Here is a 19,247-nt window from a genome sequence, read left to right on the forward strand (position 1 = left end):
ATTATCGGTATAAAACATTCAGTAATTCGAATGATTACCAAAATCGATGATTGTTTACTTGGACCTTTCCCTCATCTTCCTACGTTTTCGTTTCAACCTTCGCATTCGTTTCTTACGCCACTGTTATTAATAAAAACAATAAAAAATTAAATTTTTTAAAATTTTTAATTAAAAAAACAACATACCTTGGCTCGCATTTTGGTTCGATTTTAAGACAGCGTGTAACAAACAACACTGTTCAACATACACACAAACATTGACCAAAAAAAAGAAACGAGGCACACAGTGTCAGGAAAAGGAAATTTCCGGAAAATTTTCATATATACACGTAACGTATCGTATGAAAGGAAAATCGTATTATACATTGTGAAAATTCGAAAATTTCAAATTAATTTCTAAATTTGATTTTTTTTTTTACAAAAAAAAGAAGTTACTTTTCATAATTATAATCACTATATAACTGTTGTTTTTTATCATTTATATAATAATTTGTTTTTTAATTCATCATCATCATCATTGATCGAATCAGATGTATCGGAATCATTAATTATATTGTGAAAAAAATTGAAATGAAAATTAATGAAAAAATAAAAGAATTAACTATTTTTCGAATTAATAATAATAAAAAGAGCAAATTCAGGGAACTTGTTTACTCGTTGTATTGTGTGTCTGTATGTGGATGTGAGTGTGTATAATCGAGTGTAAAATTTAAATTCTAACCAAACAAGCGAAACAAACAAACAAAAAAACGACTGAGGAAAAAAAACAGTAATCCTGTTAATTATCCAAGTCAATCTGAATCAAAATTTGGTCATTGTATTCGTGTATCGATTTTGTGTGTTTTTGTTTTATGGTATGGATAATGATTGAGGGGGGCAACGGGTAAGTGTGAATTGAAAATCTCAAAAATTTAAATTCAATCATTGGGTGACGGGTATAAATATGGTAAATTGATTTGATTTTACCAATTAATTCAAATTATCTTCATTGTAATCATAATAATAATAAGATGATAGCAATAATTCTTAATATAAATATATATAAAGTATAAAACAATTTTTTAAACATTCGGGTAAAACATATTTATGGGTTTTTGAGTGTGTGTGTTTTGTCTGTTTTTTTTCTTTGATTTTATGAATTCTTTTTTTTTTGTTGCTGTTTGCTCGATTTTTAGATTTTAATTCAATACACAGGTTTTAGCAGACCGGATGATTCTATGTGTGGGTGTGTGTGTGTGTGTGGAAAGACTCAACCAAGACAATCAGATCAAATGTTTATATTTGTTGGATAATTGTGTATTTTAGTTGTTCCGCTGATTTGTTGATTATTTTCCGACAATATTATATTCACTCTTGTCATTTGATGTGTAGAATGTGGTGGTATGTTTATTTGTGTCTGTGTCGATTTTTTTTTAAGATTTACAACAACCTGATGATTGTTGTTGTGTATCATTTAGATCGATTCGTCTTCCGGCACCTGATTGACCTCCAGCACTACCACCGGCTGTTTGATCTGTTTTAGGTAATTTTTTAGCTATAGCCAAAAATATATCATTAACATTCATGGCTGTTTTTGCCGATGTTTCCATAAACAGAAGGCCATTTTCATCGGCATATGCTTGAGCTTCGTCCGTTTCAACTGCACGTTTGTTGCTCAAATCAGATTTATTACCAGCCAATGCGATCACAATATTTGGACTCGCTTGTCGTTGTAATTCTTTTACCCAGGTTTTTGCTCGATTGAATGTATCCTAATGAATAATGATGATATTTAAATTATAAATTAAAAAATGTTATCAAGAACGTACTTGATTAGTAATGTCATAGACAACGATAGCGGCCTGGGCTCCACGATAATACATGGGCGCCAAACTATGATATCTTTCCTGGCCAGCCGTATCCCATATTTCAAATTTAACAGTCGTTTCATCCAAACAAACCGTTTGAGTTAGAAAAGCAGCTGTTATTAATTTTCATTAAAAAAATTATTATCCCACATTTATCTTTTAAATAATCGAAAACATACCTCCAATTGTACTTTCTTGATATTCATGAAATTGGCCTTTAACAAAACGTAATACAAGACTTGATTTACCCACAGCCGATTCACCAAGCAGAACAAGTTTGAATTGACAAATTTTTCCTTGCTGTCCGCTAGCGGATGAACCGCCACCACCATTTGGTCTTTGTTGTACATTACGATTTGCCATTATTATCAAGTTTCTTTTGCTTTAGATTCAATGTCTATTTTATCCAAATAAAATTAAAATGATTAAGATTATAATCAGAAGAAAAAAACTTACTTCAAAATAAATGTGTGAAATATGTTAAACAAAACGAAAAAAAAATAATCACACAAAATAGTAAAAAATTTTATTGAAATCAAAATTTTAAAAAATATAGAATATTGCTTTATAATGGATGAAAAATTGCCTAGATAAATTCACATATACACACAGGACAAAGATTTCTATACAAAACACCGACACACATCAACACCAACAACAAACGAAGAAAAAAAAATCTTTTTTAAAAAATCCGGAATAGAATCGTATTGAAGTTCAAGTTTTTTTTTGTTTGTTTGATTTTATTTTACAAAAACAGAAACAGAAAAAATTCAGAACATTTACACCAAACACACACACAATCCGTCACAACAAAGAGTTTAATAGAAAGAGGAGTTATTGTTATTATTGTATTAAATGGACCTGATGCTAAATATCGTTGATAATAATGATGATGATGATGATTTTTTTTTTCAATAAATGGTGATAGTTGTGTTTGTTGGTTGACAAAGAAAAAAATCAAAACCAGAATCAATGTGTTCTGTTTTAATGCGTTTAAGCCAAATTTTTTTTCAATGATGATGATGATGATGAATAAAATGTAAATTGTGGATTGTTGTTTGAGAGATTGAGAGAGATGAAATAATAATGACAACAAAGAAAAACTACGACCATTCAATTTGTAGAAAAAAAATGGGCAGAAATAAAGGCAACAAGATAACTAAAAAAATTTCTTTTTCTGTTTATAAGCGCAAACATTTGATTATTTTTTATTTTAATTTTTTTTAATTTTCAATTTATTAATGAGTGAAAATTTGTTTTAAAACTCATAAGAAAATGTATTGCAAAACTAATGATGATGAAAATAAATAAAAATCAAAAAAAAAGACAGCAAATGGCCGACTCACAATTATAAATATCCAACAACAACAACAACATAGAGCAGAACAAAATAATCTTTTTTTTCTTGCTGGATTTTTGTTGGGATGGTTGGCTGGTTGGTTGGCCTGATGATGTTGCGATATATTTTTCTCTCGATAATGATGATGACAAAAAGAAAAACAACTAAAAAAATATATTCGCATTCGAAAGAAATGGGCTGTACTTATGGTTATTATCTCTATCAGTTTATAGTCACAATTGAGATATTCAAAAGTATTCTCATTCAACAATATGCTTCTACTTTGGAACGCATTTACATTGCTACAATATCATTTTGTTTCATTATGACTAAACATTTTTCGTTCATCGCACTAATATCAGTACATTTTGATTGTCAACCCCCCGTTTTCATAATATAATGCTGCGTAGAATATTACTGATTGATGATAGCAGTAATATCAACAATATGATGAGCTTTCCAATAAGGACGTTTTGCATGTTTGAAATCTAAAAAATTGTGGCGCAATTTTTTTTCCTGTTTTTATTGTTACGCAGCAAAATAAATTAATAAATAATTAAGTGATTTTATTATTATTGTCATCATTGTGAATACATTATGGCATTTATCATGATACATTTTTTAATTTATTAACAAAATCAACAATTGCATGCGGTGGTTGATCTGGTTCGTAATGTCCAAATATCAAACATTCATTTTCCAATGGTGTATTTTTCTTCTGGGTTACAAATCCAAATAGATAGCTTCAAAGAGAATTTTTTTTTTGATCAGAAAAAATCCACTATTTAAGATTTTTTTAAATTTACCTTTCAAGTTGTATATGATCTGAATGATATGGCCAACAACGATTATCCGGATCGATTGAACAAAAACTAATCGATTTTATTGGATAATGTTGACGAAAAAATAGCCTTTTATGGAATGTTAGAAATTTTTATAAATTTATTCTTTTGTTTTAAATTTTTCAATCAAACTTACCTGTGGCTATTATCTGTCAATGTAATACCTTTACTTGATGCTTTGAAATGAATAATAGCTGGTTGAATTTTCTTTCGATCACTTGAATTCATTATCATTTGATCGATAACTTTTTTAATAGCTGCATTTCCTGTCAATGATTCAACATCTTCTTTGATAAAATAAAGTACATTACAAGCTGCTCCATTTTCATAGAATTGTTTAAGTAGATTTGTATCCGAATATAATGAACCATAATTAGACATATCCAAATCATCATTCGATGATGGAATAGTCAATCGTATAGGTAATGATATTTTGGTTATTGAATGTTGATAGACTAATGCGGCTAAACTACTAAATACCGGTTCTTCTAGACAGCCTTTTATCTGTACACCTTTGTTAGTCGATTCAATTAGGAAATGACGAACCGGATCAATGCTATCCGGTCGAGCATCTTCACGTGCAACACGAACTGCTAATCCAAATGCATTAGGAAATGAATTCGAATCACGAATAATAAATGATCCAGGTGGTCGATCTTGTAGATAGCGAACAGCTAATATGAACATAGTTAATAGTATTTTCATTTCAAAAAAAATATTCATACCTTCTTCCCGTGAAATGGTTGGTTTGTACCAATAGGATGATGTATCCTGAATAAACATTGGCACATTATGTTGGCCATCATTCATTGTTTGTTTCAATAATGATGATAATTTTCGATTCTTTTGTCTAACCGGAAAAGCAGGCGTCGATGATCGTAGCTGTTGTGAATCAGAATCCGTTAGCTTAAGTCCAGCTAAAAACTGTGCTGAACTTGTAGGAAGTTCTGCCAATGAATCTGTATATTGATTGACGTTTTTATCTCTTTCAACTTCATCGATTTTCATGACTGTTTGTTCATTGATTGATTGGTTATTAGCACCGTTCTGTATTTTATGAATAATACCATAATCGTCATTATCAGTATCATCCTGATAAGGTATTTGGCTTAAAAAAATGTTTCGACTAGATGTACGTGTTGGCACTTCAGGTGGTGTTGAACGATGAACCATTGATGAAGGTGATTGTTTAATCGATGTCTTTAATTCAGCAATCAATTGTTGTTCAACAGTTTGTTTCGGTCGATTTCTACGTATTGTAAGCAATTTTTGTTGTTGTCGTTGAAGCCAATCTAGATTCTGTTGTTGTTCAGATACAATGGGATCAATATTTTCTTTGCCCAAATCACCACCTGGAATTTCACTCAAATATTCCTGACCATTTTTTGTTACAAAATCGTAATACGATTCTTTAGATGACGATGATTGGGTTCTTAATGGTATCGGTTTAGTTTCTAAATTCGTTCGCACATCAGGGAATGATTGTATTTCGGTGAAAATTTCATTAATTAATTCATCAAGAACAAATTCATCTTTAATTTTGGCCTGTTGTGGTTGTTCTGGTAATAATTGTTGCTGATTTGTCGCTGGTTCAATACTTGTTGGTTTTTTTAATACAGTTGCATATAGACTTCCGTCTAACGGACCTTTGGTATACTCTAATGATGGGACACATTTATCTTCGACGGTAGCAGTTCCCACTGAAGATTTTTGCGTCATTGCTGCAGTTGTTTGAGTGTTGAAGAAATTTTCATATGAATTACATCGAATAATTTGACTATCATCATCAATTTGATAGGATGATTGACCAGAGTCTAATATTTGATTCGATCGATCATTATTAAATACAAGCTCAACTTGAATATCATCTGGTAATCGTCGATCATAAAGAGCACAATCTAAATCAGATTTATCAAGCATGACTGTCGTTGTTGTCAAAGTACCCGTATGAAATTGGAATGCGAACATTTCCGTTTTTGAACTAGGAACAGCACTTTTATGATAACATTTTATTAAAATTTCACCACGTAATTTTAATGGTGGTTGTATATCGAATACAATATAATTCCAACATTTTAGAAATTCATTATCAATATCAATAACAGGTGATGAATAACGAAGTTGCCAACCCTGATAGATTTTGATAAATGGACGGCAACGGCCACAACCATCAAAATTTGGCACACGATGAATAATCAATTGATTTAGATGAAGTTTTTGTACATTAATTCGGCTATCACCGTTCAATAAGCTCTTAAAATAATTAACATATCTAGATAAAACAAACAATCGATCAAAATGACAAACGATTAATTAAAATAGATTTGTGTAACATACTTTTTCTGCGATGGCTGTAGATAGGCCTCAAGATTATAATGAAAATAATTATACATTGATTCAAAATCAAATATTGTTGTATTCGAATCATTGCCTAAACATATGTCAATATATTGTAAAAATACGGCAATAGCTAGACTAGCACGGCTGAGATCACGTTTTGAATAAATTATAGCCGAATTTTGATCATTTTGTGTTAACCATGAATCCAATGATTTACAAAGTGAACATAAACGTTCTAATGATGGTGCACGACGTTCTGGCCAACCAAATTCCAATAGTTTAACATTGGCAAGAAATTTATCTGAATTGTTAATATTTTGATAAAATTTTAATGGTTCAGCTAAATTAAAAACCGCTATATGATGACCATCATGTTGTTGTTCGGCAATTAATTTTTTTAGATAATTTTCCAGAATTTTATTCGGCGATAGTTTTGTAAACGTATCAACAAGTGAGAATACTAATTTAAAAAAATGAAAATAAAATATTTAGATTAGTTATGTCAAATAAATGTCAATCAATTCAATACCGATAAGTCTTTGATCCACTTTTAATGGCTCCATAATAGCAAATTTAAATAGATCCAAACGGATCAATATTAATCGAATAACTTTTGATTGTTTGTCAATCGATGATTTTGTTGTTTTACCATTAAAAATATTATGGCCAACAGCTGCAATTGCTTGATGATCATAGATAATGATGTCACTGTAATAAGATTCTTGTTCTTCGTTTTGATTGTGATGAGTTTGTTTCACTTGTTTGTTATGAAAATAATTTCTAATTTTAGTATCTAATGTAGCAGCAGCAATTGTTGACGAAGCCAAATCCAGATGTTCATTTAAATGTTGTTCAACGTTCAATTTTTCCACTAAAGTTTTTGTTGATGATGATGATGATGATGATGAAGAATCGACAGATTCGGCAGCAACTTGTTTATTATTATTCTAATGAAAATCAGAATCGATAAAAAAAATCAGGTCAAAAAAGCTAAAATGATCGAATCAAATCAATCAGATCATGACACAAAATGACAAGAATGATTTATTCCTATTTTTACGATTGCAAAATATAAATAAAAAAACTTTATTTAGCTGCCAAATGGTTTGTTTCTGAAATAGATTGTTAAATAATCAAATCATAATCGATATCATTAAAATCATAAACAAAATAACAAAAACAACAAAAATCTGATTCACTAAAATCTAAATTTGATGATAATCAAATTTATGTGAAAATAATATAAACATCGAGAAGACACGTCGATATGTTTGTGTATCTGGTGTGTGTTTATGGAAATCCAAATATAGAGAATCCTATACGATTGTTATAGGGAAATTTTTTTTTTTTGTTCTCTTCTTGCAATTTGTTGTCGCTTTGTCAACAGCATCCATACGACGACGACAATAACAACAACAAATTAACCAAGGATGTTTTGTTTTAAAAAATTCGATTTGTCAAAACCTCGTTAACTGTTAACTGTTTCTCTCTTTTTATTCTCTCTATATATACACTATGTGACTATGACAATCGATCTAATGTCAAAACAAAATTTATTTAATATCGCATCATTTTTTACCGTTAATTAGTCGATTTGTTTTCAAATTATTATTAGTTACCTGTGTATTAAGCGATGAATACAAATGATGGCTAGATTCGTTATTATTGATTATTTCATTAATTAATGTTGGTGTTGATGTTGATGATGATAATGTTGTTGGATAATAATTATAATCACCGCTTATATGATGAAATTTTCTTACAGAAATAGTTGGTGGTGATAATGAAATATGATATGGTCGATGTCTATATTGACGATATTGATGATAATGATAAAAATTATGATGACATGAACAATAACATTCAGGTGATGGTGGTCGTAATTTTAATTTACGATGATGTTGATGATGATGATTATGGCGACAAGATTTATAATCACGATTATGATGATGATGACGAGGAGGAGGTAATGGTGGTGTTGATGGTAGTTGTTTTGGTGGTGATGATGATGATTTACTTATTATTGTTGACGATTTTCTTTTGATCGTATGTTTCCAACAATCAAAATTAATGACCATTATTTATTGATTTTTTTTTAGAATTTAAATGTTGTTGCTTTATCAATTATTATCATTATCATCATTAATTGAATTTTAATCTTTCGAGAATCAAAGAATTTAATAATCATGAATCAAATCTTAAAGATTTGTACGAAAGCTCAATCAAAAACATTCAACAGAGTATATAAAGAAGCTCAAATGATAGGGGCAGTGTTGAAATGAAAAGCTTTATTTTCATTCGGTCGTTCGGTCGGTTTGTTGGTTGGTTGGTCGATCTATAGATCGATGCCCTTTTTGACTATAGTGGTGGATAATAATTTTTTTTTCTTCTCATGTTGGTTGTTCCCACAACACGACCACAAATGTTATTGAATACTATAACATCAAATAAATTTAGTTACCACGGTTATAAATTCAACAACAACAATTTAACTAATATTTATGGGATTATCATGTTGTCTATGTTCCGTTGCCGTAGCCGTTGTTGTTGTTGTTGTTATTGTCGTTTTTGTTCAAATGAATAGATCATCAATGAACAAACAAACAAAAACATTTGATTTCATTTTCGTGTGTTTTAATGATTGGCATATATCATTCATTTTCAATTTTCAATTTGTTTGATTTTCTAACATTTTCATCATTCAATCAATCAACAATTCAAATCCGTTATTTTGAATTTGATTTTTGTTGTTGTTGTTGAAATTTATTGTTGATGATAAATTTTTGAAAATCGAAAATCCAAACTAAATGGATTAAAATTCATTCTTTTTTCACTCTTTATTTCAAATTTAATTTTCATTTAATTCGTTTATTTGACTAAAAATAGAAATTCCAATCCTCAATTTTTTGTTTATATAATAAAATCAAATCAAAACATAACATTTTTGTTTATTCTTCCTCTTTGTTCCGCTTCTTTTTTTTTACTTCTCATCACCATTGATATCGAGAAAAAAGAGCATCAAAATAAGAAAATGTGAAAAAATTCAACTTGAAGTTAATTTAACAATAACAACAGGACAAGTGTTGGATTTTTTTTCCACAATATCTACCTGTGTATGGTTGCATCAACAATTAGGGGAGAACATGTCCATATTTGGCTATAACAACTTATCACGCGGGGTTGAGGTTAAAATAAATTCGAATAAAAAAAAACTTTGAGCGTAGGCGATTTTACTAATAGGGGTTTCACACTAGCAGCAATGTGAATGAAATATTTCAAATGCAATATTTCAGTCCATTTCAACCTTATGGGCTGAAATATTTTCGTGTATATATTTCATGAAATATTGCTGTAGTGTGAAACCCCTATAAAGGTTCATTTAATATTGAAAAAAAACAATTTGTTACTTTATAAATTTAAAAAACAACGATCAAATAATTAGATTAGAAAAGTTTTGATAATTATCATTTAGCTATTAGATTTTTTCAAAAAATCAACAACAATATCGATAAATTGTTGAGCTTTTTCTACATGTAAATAATGACCAGTATTTGCTATATTAACAAATTGAACATTTGGCATTATCATTCGAATCTGATCAAATTGATCTGGTCGTACATAATCCGATTGTTCACCATATATAATCAATGATTTACCATTAAATGGTTTATTTGTATCCAATTGATGGGCCATTCGATTTCGTACCAACATTTCCAAAGCACGTGTATTGAAACGCCATTTAATCTTACCATTTTTATCTTGATAAAGGTTGAGTAGGAAAAAATCCACGATAAATGTATTCGAAATTACCTCGATCAATCTTGTACGAACATGTTGACGAGCTTGACTTAGATTCATTTGTGCAGGCAATTGTTTTATACAATCTTCAAGTAAATCGAAAAAATTTTCAGTAAGAAAATCTATTTTAGGCAATGTTGGCAGTGGACTTATATCAACTAAAATTAATCGATCAACACGATCAGGCCAATCAAATGCAAATTGTGAAATGACTCGGCCACCGAGGCTATGTCCAAGAAGATCGGCTCGATCAATTTGATTTGTATCCATCCAGAGAAGAATATCTGATGCCATAGCATTCATATCTGATTTTTCACCATCTACATGTGGACTTTCACCATGATTCCTAAGATCAAATGAATAACATGGCTGTTTCGTACGAGCACAAATTTGATTCATCAATGATCGTAAATTGATTTTTGAACCAAAAAGTCCATGGAAACTTAATAACGGTTTTTTATTAATATCTATCGAGACCGATTTTGGTTGAGCTTTCACAAAAGATAATGGCACTGGTAATTTATCCGATCGATAGCGTATAGATTGTCGGAAATAATTTCCGACTATCAATCGAGATCGAAAATTTATTTGAATCATCATGATCGATCGATCATTGATTCGAATAATCAGCTATGGATTGCGTAATCCAATCCAAAATTTCTCTGTTATAACTTGGGTCAACATATTCGGTTGAAATAGGGATAATGATGAGAATCCTCTCGTTCGATGGAACATCGACATAAAATTTTCTTTAATTGGAATGTTTATTCGAATAAGAATAGTTTTTAATGTTTTTGTTTTTTGTGAAAAAATATTTTTTTTAATAAATCATGTTTTTAATAGATTATTGTTGTTGCTTATTTAGTCAATTCTATAATGATTATTCGATTATTCTGAATTTCATCAAATGATCATCATCATTATCAAATCTGCATTCAAAAATAAACGCCAAAAATGGATTTATTTTATTTTCCGTTTTATTTGTTAATATTTTTAATATTCTGTTATTCATTATCAAGGTAAATTTAATCATGTAAAAATTTGATGCATTTTATAAAATTTTTAAACTATAAATTTAGAATTTTTCTATGGCTGTTATATTATTATCTTCGGTTGAAATTTCAAATCAATCTACAAGTAAAATCCATAAGATTCAATTCATTACGAACAATACAATTAGCCTGTCCTTCATTTGGCATCAATATCATTATCGAACATCTTGGTCTTTCATCCAAATTGTTTAATTCAAAATATAATTCTTTATTTGTATTGAAATTTTCCGATATTCGTCTTGAAGGTGATATTGCTGCCGCATTGTTAAAATTACGTTCTGCTACTTTAGCCAACAATTCTGATCAAGCTCAGTCGAACGATGTCACACCGCGCAACAACGAGGAAACTATTGTTCATCAATTCTTACGTACATTTTTCATCAATAAATTATCGATTTTAGCCAAAAAGACTTTCTATTTGTGTTCAAATTATGTATCGTCAAATTTTCAAATTTCCTTACACAATATTAGCCTTATGCAATTGGGAGTTCCATCCCGTGATTATCGAATCAACGATTGTCTTCTTCATTCGACCATACAATTGATACAATTTGGTTTTGCCAAATCTCAGAATCTGATAACATTCCAGGTGGATGGATTTGCTATCAAAGTTTTGAAATCACAAACTTCTATTGTGAGCACAACTGATGAAAATGATGGAGGCAGTAAAAAATCCTGTTTATTTCAGTGTTCATTTCCATTTCGGTTTGTTTATTCTCCCGGTGATCAATCTGCCGAAATGCTCATATCATCATGCGAGATTATTGTATATGACCTATTAAAATTGGCGAAAATGGCACCGAAACGAATGAATCGTATTGAAATGGGAAGCTTATCAAAGGCTAAGATTCTTGAAAAGCTGATGATAACCTTTCATACAATCCTAAAAGGATCATTATTTAAAAATGCTTCATTTAAACTTAATTCGGCAACAGTGAAATTGGTACGAGAATCCGGAAAAAAAGATCTAACATTCTCGGTTGAACCTATTGAATTATCAGTGAATAAATTAGATGATTATCGATTAGAATTCAATCTATCGATAGCCAATTGTATTGTACAGGATTCTGAATCAATCGTTGATTTCTCGTTGAACAAATGTAAAACAGTATGCACGATTGAAAGGGATAAACTAACGGACAAGCTATATATTCAATTATTTTTGGAAATCCACAATTGTTCATTTATTATCAACATAGATTATTTGATAAATTATTGGTTTCAACACTATTTCGTTCAATCATTCCCAAATGATCAAAATGGAAAAATCAATAGCCCTGTTGGAGAATTAAGTCATGAAGAAGTAGCAGCCAAATATATTAATAAATTTCTCTTTCTTATGGTCATTCATGATATATCATTATCATTAAAACATTCAGAAAATTTCGGCATGGTTACTTATGGCCTTAAACATCTTAAGATTACTTGTGTTCGAAATGTAAATCTTTTTCGTGAAACATGTGTCGAATTGTTGTTGGAAACATTCTGGTGTTGGAATGGAAACATTCAACTTAAACCATTGAACCCGAATTCATTGAAAAAATATAATGAAAAACATGTTCCATTATTCATGTCAACATTGTTGCTCAAATTCAGTAACATGAATTCATCAGATCTTCGGATCAATTGTGTTATGGATGGCCTACAGGTTAGCCTCGAATATTATCTGAATACATTGGAAACGTTCAACCTAGAATCTTTGAAGAATACAATTTCGATTAAAGATGGTAGTATTTCATCAACTTCTTCCAACCCTTTCCATTCACCATATGTTCTTTTGGGACAAATCAATTTTACATCGGTCAATGTATTCACAAGACAATTGATGATGCGAATCGATTCTATGGCATGTGATTTGAATGGAGTTAAAATAACAACCAGTATCAATGGATTCGGTATAAATTCTATGTATGCCCCTTCTGCAACATTAGCTTGTTTGAAAGCATCAGAATTGATTCAACATCGTATCGTTTATTTTTCTGTTATGCGAATCAATTTTAGTCAAGATAATGGCCATGATATTGCTCTTAGTTTAACGGAAGAAATATTCATTCAATGGTGTCCACTGTTTCATGTAAATGTTCTTGAACTCTGGGAAGATTTTCATCATATTTATTTGAATTTCAAACCGGATATTCAATCGCATTCTTCACCTGTAATTGCAAACAATGACGATGATCTATCGATCGATGCAAAACCATATAGTCTTAGTTTAAAATTGGATGGAAAAATTTGTCTCGGTATTCTTTTATCAGATGATAGTGATACGATGCGTTTTGAAACTGATTATTTTACTATCGCATATCAAAGCCAAAATCAATCGATGACAACCAAATGTGAATTGCTCAATATTTTCATCAACGATGTGCTCAATTGTAAATTGGAACATCTTCTAATCGGTCATTTACCAGCAGCTAAAAGCTATCTGGATCGTCGATCATTCAAACTAACTAAAAAGGAACAAAATGATGCAATTGAAATCATTGTCGACAAAGTCACTTTGAAATTTCCGTATCAATTTAATTTCGCTTATTATTTTAATGAAAAATTTCTCACAATTATTAAATGGTTGCGATTATTTCATTCGAAACCGAAACAAACTCAGCCAGAATCTCCTTCAATTGATCAAGATTCGTTATTATCACCGGATTTTATCATAAAAATTCAATCCATACTGATGGAATTGGATGATGATCCATTTGAAATACGATTGAATAATAACTATGAATTGATGGAAGATGAATATAATGAAAGTCTCAAACGATGGAATATATTGATGGAAAAAATTAATGAAAAAAGTGGTGGCCGTAATAATCCATCTTTATATTTGACGGATGATTTATGTCGTGCATTTGATCGACAAAATGCAAAAACCTATGTCGAACGTTCGAAAAAAATGTATGATGCAAATCAAACCGTACAACGAACACAATTATTTACAGTTAAAATGGAAAATTTTCAATTACATCTTATAGCAGATTCATCTTATGATTCGTATGAGAAAAAAATTCGACTACTTAAACAAATTGATTTTCATAGCCCAGTTCCGGAAGATCTTCGTTTTTCCACAATTTGGTGTCGACAACTATTCGCCAGTATTGGTGTTTGTATCATATCGTTACGTGATTTTCCACAACCAATGTTGAATGCAAAAAAATTATATTTTAAAGGCGTATTACTTGGTGCTGAACAAGAAGCAAGTGCTCGTGCTCGACGTACATGTGAAATTGATATGGGACCGAATTTTGCTCGATTTAAAATTGAACGTTCGATGACGACAATGAAGTTCTATCATGATATCATCAGTAATATTTCGAGTTTGATATACACACATGGTGCATGCTGGGAACCGATTTTGCAACAGGTGAATCTGTCATTTGAACTTATTTTTCGTCCTTCAAATGATCCAAGTCCAAGTTTAACATGGTGGGATAAACTTCGATTTCTTTTTCATGGTTCATTAAAAATGAACAGTAAACAAATATCGATCGTATTCCATGCATCATTAGATCCATATAACTCAACAGAATTGATTGAATTTTCATTCGTTAATTCAACAACTCAAATCGATAATGGTCGGATTCAGATTCTATGCGATTTAGATGTATTTGTACATGCGGCATCGAAATATGATGAATGTCGAATTATTCATTTGCCCGATGTGACCATTACATTTAATTTGAATTGGGATTGTAGTGGAAATAAAAATGATCATCATTCAGTAATGCCATGTGCACAAGATAAATTGCCCGAATATACATGTAATCAAGTACATGATTCATATCGTGCATTTCGATCGCATCATCTAAATCTTTCGGCATCGATTGAAACAAAAGATAATCCTAATTCGAATGATGATCAAATGGATCCGACATCCGACCGTATACCATGCATATTAATCTATAATTCTACACTAAGATGGTTGGAAAATAAAAAATTTATGATAACTGGTTTCCCGCGATTAACGAGACGTGGAAAATTGTACAAGAATACTCGACCAAGAAAAATGCCATTCACAAGGCTATTCAAATCGATTCGATTGACCATTTATCTTCAAAAATTAGAGGTATTAAAATCATTCACTAACAACTTGAATAATTAATTAATCTATTCACTAATAATTATAGGTTACATATTGGTCATCATTTAATCGAAATCGTGGATTCAAAATTCAGAGTTCAAATTTGTCACATAGTGCGCAACATGGGCAAACATTTATTAAAATTAATGATAATCTTATTCATAGGTAAGTGATGAATGAAAAAAAAGATCACTTTCTAAAAATATTTCACATATAAATAGGCCAAAACCATTATGGGAAACCATGTATATGAATTCAGAATTATCTCACGTTGATATTGAATTATATAAAGCGCAAGGATCGGGATCTGTTTCCTTATTAAATGTACAAAAAGTAACATATAATCGTGAAACAAAATTACCACAAACCGTTCAAATTGAAGATGGTCCCAGTCCTACACATCGTGTGGTCGTTCATGATCTGAAAGGTGCATGGACCAAAGATAATCGAGACATTGTTATTAGTTTGTTTGATTCGTATTTTAAAACCTTGCTGCTCAAACGTAATCTTTCGACTGAAGCACTTCGTTTATTCAAAGATCAATTGAATGGTACACCTTCGAAAAATTCTAGTCATTCTGATTATCATCATTCACATCACCACCATCATCAACAAAACCATCAGCAATCTAGTCCTTATGTTTTATCAAAAGGAAATGCGGCAAATATGTTGCAGAAATTAATTTCTGAAAGTGAATCATGTGAAAACATTGTTGATACCGAGCAAATCGAGAAAGGCATTAATGATCGACAACAATTGTATGGTATTGAAGCATGTCAAGGTGATGATGTTCTTCTCGACAATTGGCTTATTGAACTGGTTAATTCACAAGTTGTTTTACGGGGTTGTGAAACCGATGGCTATGTTATTGTAAGCGCTGCTAAAGCACAAATTATGCAACGGATACATAGGCCGGTATGGAAAAATCGTATTCTCTATTCGAAAACCACATGGCAAGGATCACTAGAATGTATGCAATATTATGCAACAGTCGATGCGGGTGGACTTAAAATCTATCAGATTACTTGGCTAGATTTGAATGATATTGAAGAACCTGTCGATAAAGAAATTGCAGAAATTCCCGACTTAGTTGGTAGTGGCCGTAGTGTTGGTGGTGTTGTCAATTCCGAAGCAGGTGGATCTACTTGTACTGAATCAATCAATACAGTACCTATTCAGTTACAACGAATTGTATCCAGATGTCAATGTAAATTTTTCTATGCAAGTTATGGAGAGAACACCGATCCGAATAATTATGAAGCTGTGCCGCCATTACCACAAGATGATGATCTCTTACCGCTCGAACCATGGGATCGCGAAGTAGCTGTTGATACATTCACAATAACCCATGATAATCTCGAAATATTCACGAATTCTCAACAGTATGCAATGATAATGGATCTAGTCAACAACTTGTTATTGTATGTAGAACCACATAAGAAAGAAATTTTTGAAAAACAGCAACGAATCCGATTTAGTATGCAATTAAATTCATTGGAAGAACAGCGTGAACCAATATCCGAACTGCAAGAAAAAGTTCGTTCCTTATTGAACAAGATAAAGTTACTGGAAAAAGAAAGCTTTATTCTTTACAAGAAAATCAATCAGTCACAACATCATCATCAAGACGATTGGATTGAATTCCAGGAAATCGAAGCTGAATTAGAAAAATGTAAACGCGAATTGAATGTTGAAAGTGAGAATCTAAGCATAATGATCAATTGCTATAAGGAAGCACAATTGATTGCAATGAAAACCAAAGAAAGACAAGTGGCTGCACAAGAATCTCGTGTACCATTCATGGCGCAAGTAATTCGTCGCAATGAAGTCTGTTTTCGACAAGCTCGTTGGCGTTTGACCGATTCAGACGGACAACTTGGTCTAGCTGATCTTGAATTGAATAATTTTCTTTACACTAAAGTCAGCAAAAATGATGATTCTGTGGAACATTCATTCGAATTAGGCTATATACGAGTACAAAATATGATACCGAATCAAGCTTATAGAGATGTATTACAACCAACTGAACTTCAACCAAACATGCCAGTTGATCGTAATCGTGCTCTACGAATTCTTTGTATTGAACGAGCACCTGTTGGTGGTATAGCCGTCAAAGAGCATTTAGAAGTGAATTTCATTCCATTGACTGTTGGTCTCACCTATGCATTCTTTAAAAAAATGTTAAAATTTTTCTTTCCAGATCGAAATTCCGATACAGTTTCGATTACAACAACAGCCTCATCGTCGCAACAGGATTCGAACGATACAATGGTGCCGGATACAGATTCATTATCGGTAATAAGTTCATCGACATCAATGTCATCATCGAAAACCAAAACAAAGAAAAATTCTGCTCATCATTTGAAACGAGATGAAAGTATGGCTAGTCTTACAACATCACTTTCATCGTATAATTTTCCGATGATCAACAATTCGAAAATGGTCAAGGAAATTACACATATTGAAAAGATGCGTGAACGAGCATCAAAAAATCAGACATTTGTCTACATTAAAATCCCAGAAGTACCGATCAAAATCAGTTACAAAGGTAATAAGAATAAAAATCTTGAAGATTTGCACGATTTTAATTTATTGATACCGACAATTGAATATCATAATCGAACATGGACATGGCTTGATCTTTTAATGGCATTGAAAAGTGATTCCAAACGAGTTCTTTTATCACAAGCTTTAAAACATAAATTTCATATATCCAAATCGAAACCGCTTTCTGAACCGGAAAAGAAACCAAGTCAAGTTGCTAATAATCAGAATACAGAAGATGAGGATAAAGCACGAATTTTATTGGGCAACATAGTTGTTCCACAGCAGAAAAATTCTCGTACTAAATCTCTTTTATTGTTTGGTGGTAAAAAATGAGTCAAACATTTCATATGTATTTTTTTTAATTAATTAACAAATTTATTAAAATGAAAAAACTATTAATATTATTAAACATCGGGCCAGATGAAATTATCTTCTATGTGTGAATACTTTTTCTTAGCTCTTAATCCGACTACTTGAGGTGATTGACCAGGAAACGCATTAATACCGTCAAAAAATGTGTCCGTTTTTGGATTAAACCTTAATGGTTCGGGTATTAGGTTTAAATTTGGCGGCAGCGTTGATTTTTCATAAGCCCACACATTATACTTGGATCGGCCGCGTACTGGTGTCATATAATAATTTCTAACATCATCGATTGTATCCATCCGATAAAGTTCTGAATTGGTCATTTCATGGTCGAATCGTTCCTGACATTTGGTTAAAAACTGTGAAAAGAGAATTTTGTAACCATTGAAACCATGAAAAAATTTGTCGAATCTTACATTGAACTTTTCGTTTAGATTTGAAAAAACTTTCGAATCTCTACATACTTCACGGCAAATTTCATCGAGAATTTGGCTGGTATTTTCCGGTGGTTCGTACGGTTTTTTATCACGACAAAAGCTTTTGAACATGAAAATACGAAAAAAAAATTTTGAAAAAAATAAAATTTAAAAAATCATACCCGGAGGAATGTAAACGATCGGCTAATCGTTGAAATTTATCCTCTGCCATTTGTCTTGCTTGTTCAGGATCTGAATGTAGTCTTTCGTTTCGTTCAATTTTGTGTATTTTCCGCAATTCCTCATCATATTCCATCGCCTTGACATTTTGCCATTTTTCTCGTTTCGAACGAAGACTAGTACGTTTACTTACGACAACCTTTTCACCATTTTGATTGATGACATAATGAGCTAATGGTCGAATTGTCTGATTTAATAAAGATTTTGTTGAGAATGATGATCTGGTCAAACTGATGATAAACATTTTTTCTAATTGATCAATCAACTTGATGATCGGCAAACCATATCATGAACGAACACATGATTTGGCGGCTATATACACCCGAAATGATCGACAATTGTTATTATGATAATCGGTGTGGCAAATAGAAAAAAAAAGA

General features: G+C 31.2%; 5 protein-coding genes across 7 annotated transcripts; 1 reads left to right on the forward strand and 4 right to left on the reverse strand.

The window, feature by feature from the left end:
- Nucleotides 1-968: 968 nt before the first annotated feature.
- Nucleotides 969-3,125, reverse strand: Rab5 (RAS oncogene family member Rab5). 3 transcript variants are annotated; one of them, XM_075821831.1, is made up of 4 exons: nucleotides 2,708-3,125; nucleotides 2,026-2,228; nucleotides 1,808-1,959; nucleotides 969-1,750 (listed from the first exon to the last, which is right to left on the reverse strand). In XM_075821831.1, the coding sequence occupies exons 2-4, from the start codon at nucleotides 2,207-2,209 to the stop codon at nucleotides 1,412-1,414; spliced, it is 675 nt and encodes a 224-aa protein (XP_075677946.1). In that variant the 5' UTR covers nucleotides 2,210-2,228; nucleotides 2,708-3,125; the 3' UTR covers nucleotides 969-1,411. The 3 variants fall into 3 exon arrangements, with proteins under 3 accessions (XP_075677946.1, XP_075677945.1, XP_027196206.1); XM_075821830.1 differs by having other exon boundaries at nucleotides 2,026-2,243; XM_027340405.2 differs by lacking the exon at nucleotides 2,708-3,125 and adding an exon at nucleotides 2,303-2,450 and having other exon boundaries at nucleotides 2,026-2,243.
- Nucleotides 3,126-3,730: 605 nt separating this feature from the next.
- On the reverse strand, nucleotides 3,731-9,059 carry by (focal adhesion protein tensin). The gene is made up of 7 exons (XM_027340390.2): nucleotides 7,987-9,059; nucleotides 6,897-7,314; nucleotides 6,365-6,827; nucleotides 4,753-6,299; nucleotides 4,164-4,701; nucleotides 3,992-4,096; nucleotides 3,731-3,928 (listed from the first exon to the last, which is right to left on the reverse strand). Exons 1-7 carry the CDS (start codon nucleotides 8,443-8,445, stop codon nucleotides 3,793-3,795), a joined length of 3,666 nt encoding a protein of 1,221 aa, XP_027196191.2. The 5' UTR covers nucleotides 8,446-9,059; the 3' UTR covers nucleotides 3,731-3,792.
- Nucleotides 9,060-9,588: 529 nt separating this feature from the next.
- Nucleotides 9,589-10,839, reverse strand: LOC113790706 (sn-1-specific diacylglycerol lipase ABHD11-like). The gene has a single exon (XM_027340400.2). It carries the CDS (start codon nucleotides 10,763-10,765, stop codon nucleotides 9,836-9,838), a length of 930 nt encoding a protein of 309 aa, XP_027196201.2. The 5' UTR covers nucleotides 10,766-10,839; the 3' UTR covers nucleotides 9,589-9,835.
- Nucleotides 10,840-10,842: 3 nt separating this feature from the next.
- hob (bridge-like lipid transfer protein family member hobbit) lies at nucleotides 10,843-18,274 on the forward strand. The gene is made up of 4 exons (XM_075821825.1): nucleotides 10,843-11,184; nucleotides 11,245-15,283; nucleotides 15,345-15,463; nucleotides 15,520-18,274. Exons 1-4 carry the CDS (start codon nucleotides 11,120-11,122, stop codon nucleotides 18,176-18,178), a joined length of 6,882 nt encoding a protein of 2,293 aa, XP_075677940.1. The 5' UTR covers nucleotides 10,843-11,119; the 3' UTR covers nucleotides 18,179-18,274.
- Nucleotides 18,187-19,111, reverse strand: mRpL50 (mitochondrial ribosomal protein L50). Its single transcript, XM_027340402.2, has 3 exons — nucleotides 18,810-19,111; nucleotides 18,628-18,748; nucleotides 18,187-18,570 (listed from the first exon to the last, which is right to left on the reverse strand). Exons 1-3 carry the CDS (start codon nucleotides 19,109-19,111, stop codon nucleotides 18,250-18,252), a joined length of 744 nt encoding a protein of 247 aa, XP_027196203.1. The 3' UTR covers nucleotides 18,187-18,249.
- Nucleotides 19,112-19,247: the final 136 nt, after the last annotated feature.

This window comes from Dermatophagoides pteronyssinus, unplaced genomic scaffold (assembly GCF_027571235.1).
Source record: "Dermatophagoides pteronyssinus isolate colony J.1.1.1.1 unplaced genomic scaffold, Derpt_VIB-CSIC_2022.12 sq0013, whole genome shotgun sequence".
Lineage (NCBI taxonomy): Eukaryota > Metazoa > Arthropoda > Arachnida > Sarcoptiformes > Pyroglyphidae > Dermatophagoides > Dermatophagoides pteronyssinus.

Coding starts and splice junctions, on each gene's coding strand:
- Rab5 (XM_075821831.1), bottom strand. CDS start 2,209: ATGGCAAATCGTAATGTACAACAAAGACCAAATGGTGGTGGCGGTTCA. Junction 1,960..2,025: donor TCAAGAAAGTACAATTGGAG/GTATGTTTTCGA, acceptor AATTAATAACAG/CTGCTTTTCTAACTCAAACG. Junction 1,751..1,807: donor TCTATGACATTACTAATCAA/GTACGTTCTTGA, acceptor ATTATTCATTAG/GATACATTCAATCGAGCAAA.
- by (XM_027340390.2), bottom strand. CDS start 8,445: ATGGTCATTAATTTTGATTGTTGGAAACATACGATCAAAAGAAAATCG. Junction 6,828..6,896: donor AGTGGATCAAAGACTTATCG/GTATTGAATTGA, acceptor TTTTTAAATTAG/TATTCTCACTTGTTGATACG. Junction 4,702..4,752: donor AACCATTTCACGGGAAGAAG/GTATGAATATTT, acceptor TGTTCATATTAG/CTGTTCGCTATCTACAAGAT.
- LOC113790706 (XM_027340400.2), bottom strand. CDS start 10,765: ATGATGATTCAAATAAATTTTCGATCTCGATTGATAGTCGGAAATTAT.
- hob (XM_075821825.1), top strand. CDS start 11,120: ATGGATTTATTTTATTTTCCGTTTTATTTGTTAATATTTTTAATATTC. Junction 15,284..15,344: donor TTTATCTTCAAAAATTAGAG/GTATTAAAATCA, acceptor TAATAATTATAG/GTTACATATTGGTCATCATT. Junction 15,464..15,519: donor AATGATAATCTTATTCATAG/GTAAGTGATGAA, acceptor ACATATAAATAG/GCCAAAACCATTATGGGAAA.
- mRpL50 (XM_027340402.2), bottom strand. CDS start 19,111: ATGTTTATCATCAGTTTGACCAGATCATCATTCTCAACAAAATCTTTA. Junction 18,749..18,809: donor GATCGTTTACATTCCTCCGG/GTATGATTTTTT, acceptor CATGTTCAAAAG/CTTTTGTCGTGATAAAAAAC. Junction 18,571..18,627: donor ATCTAAACGAAAAGTTCAAT/GTAAGATTCGAC, acceptor CTCTTTTCACAG/TTTTTAACCAAATGTCAGGA.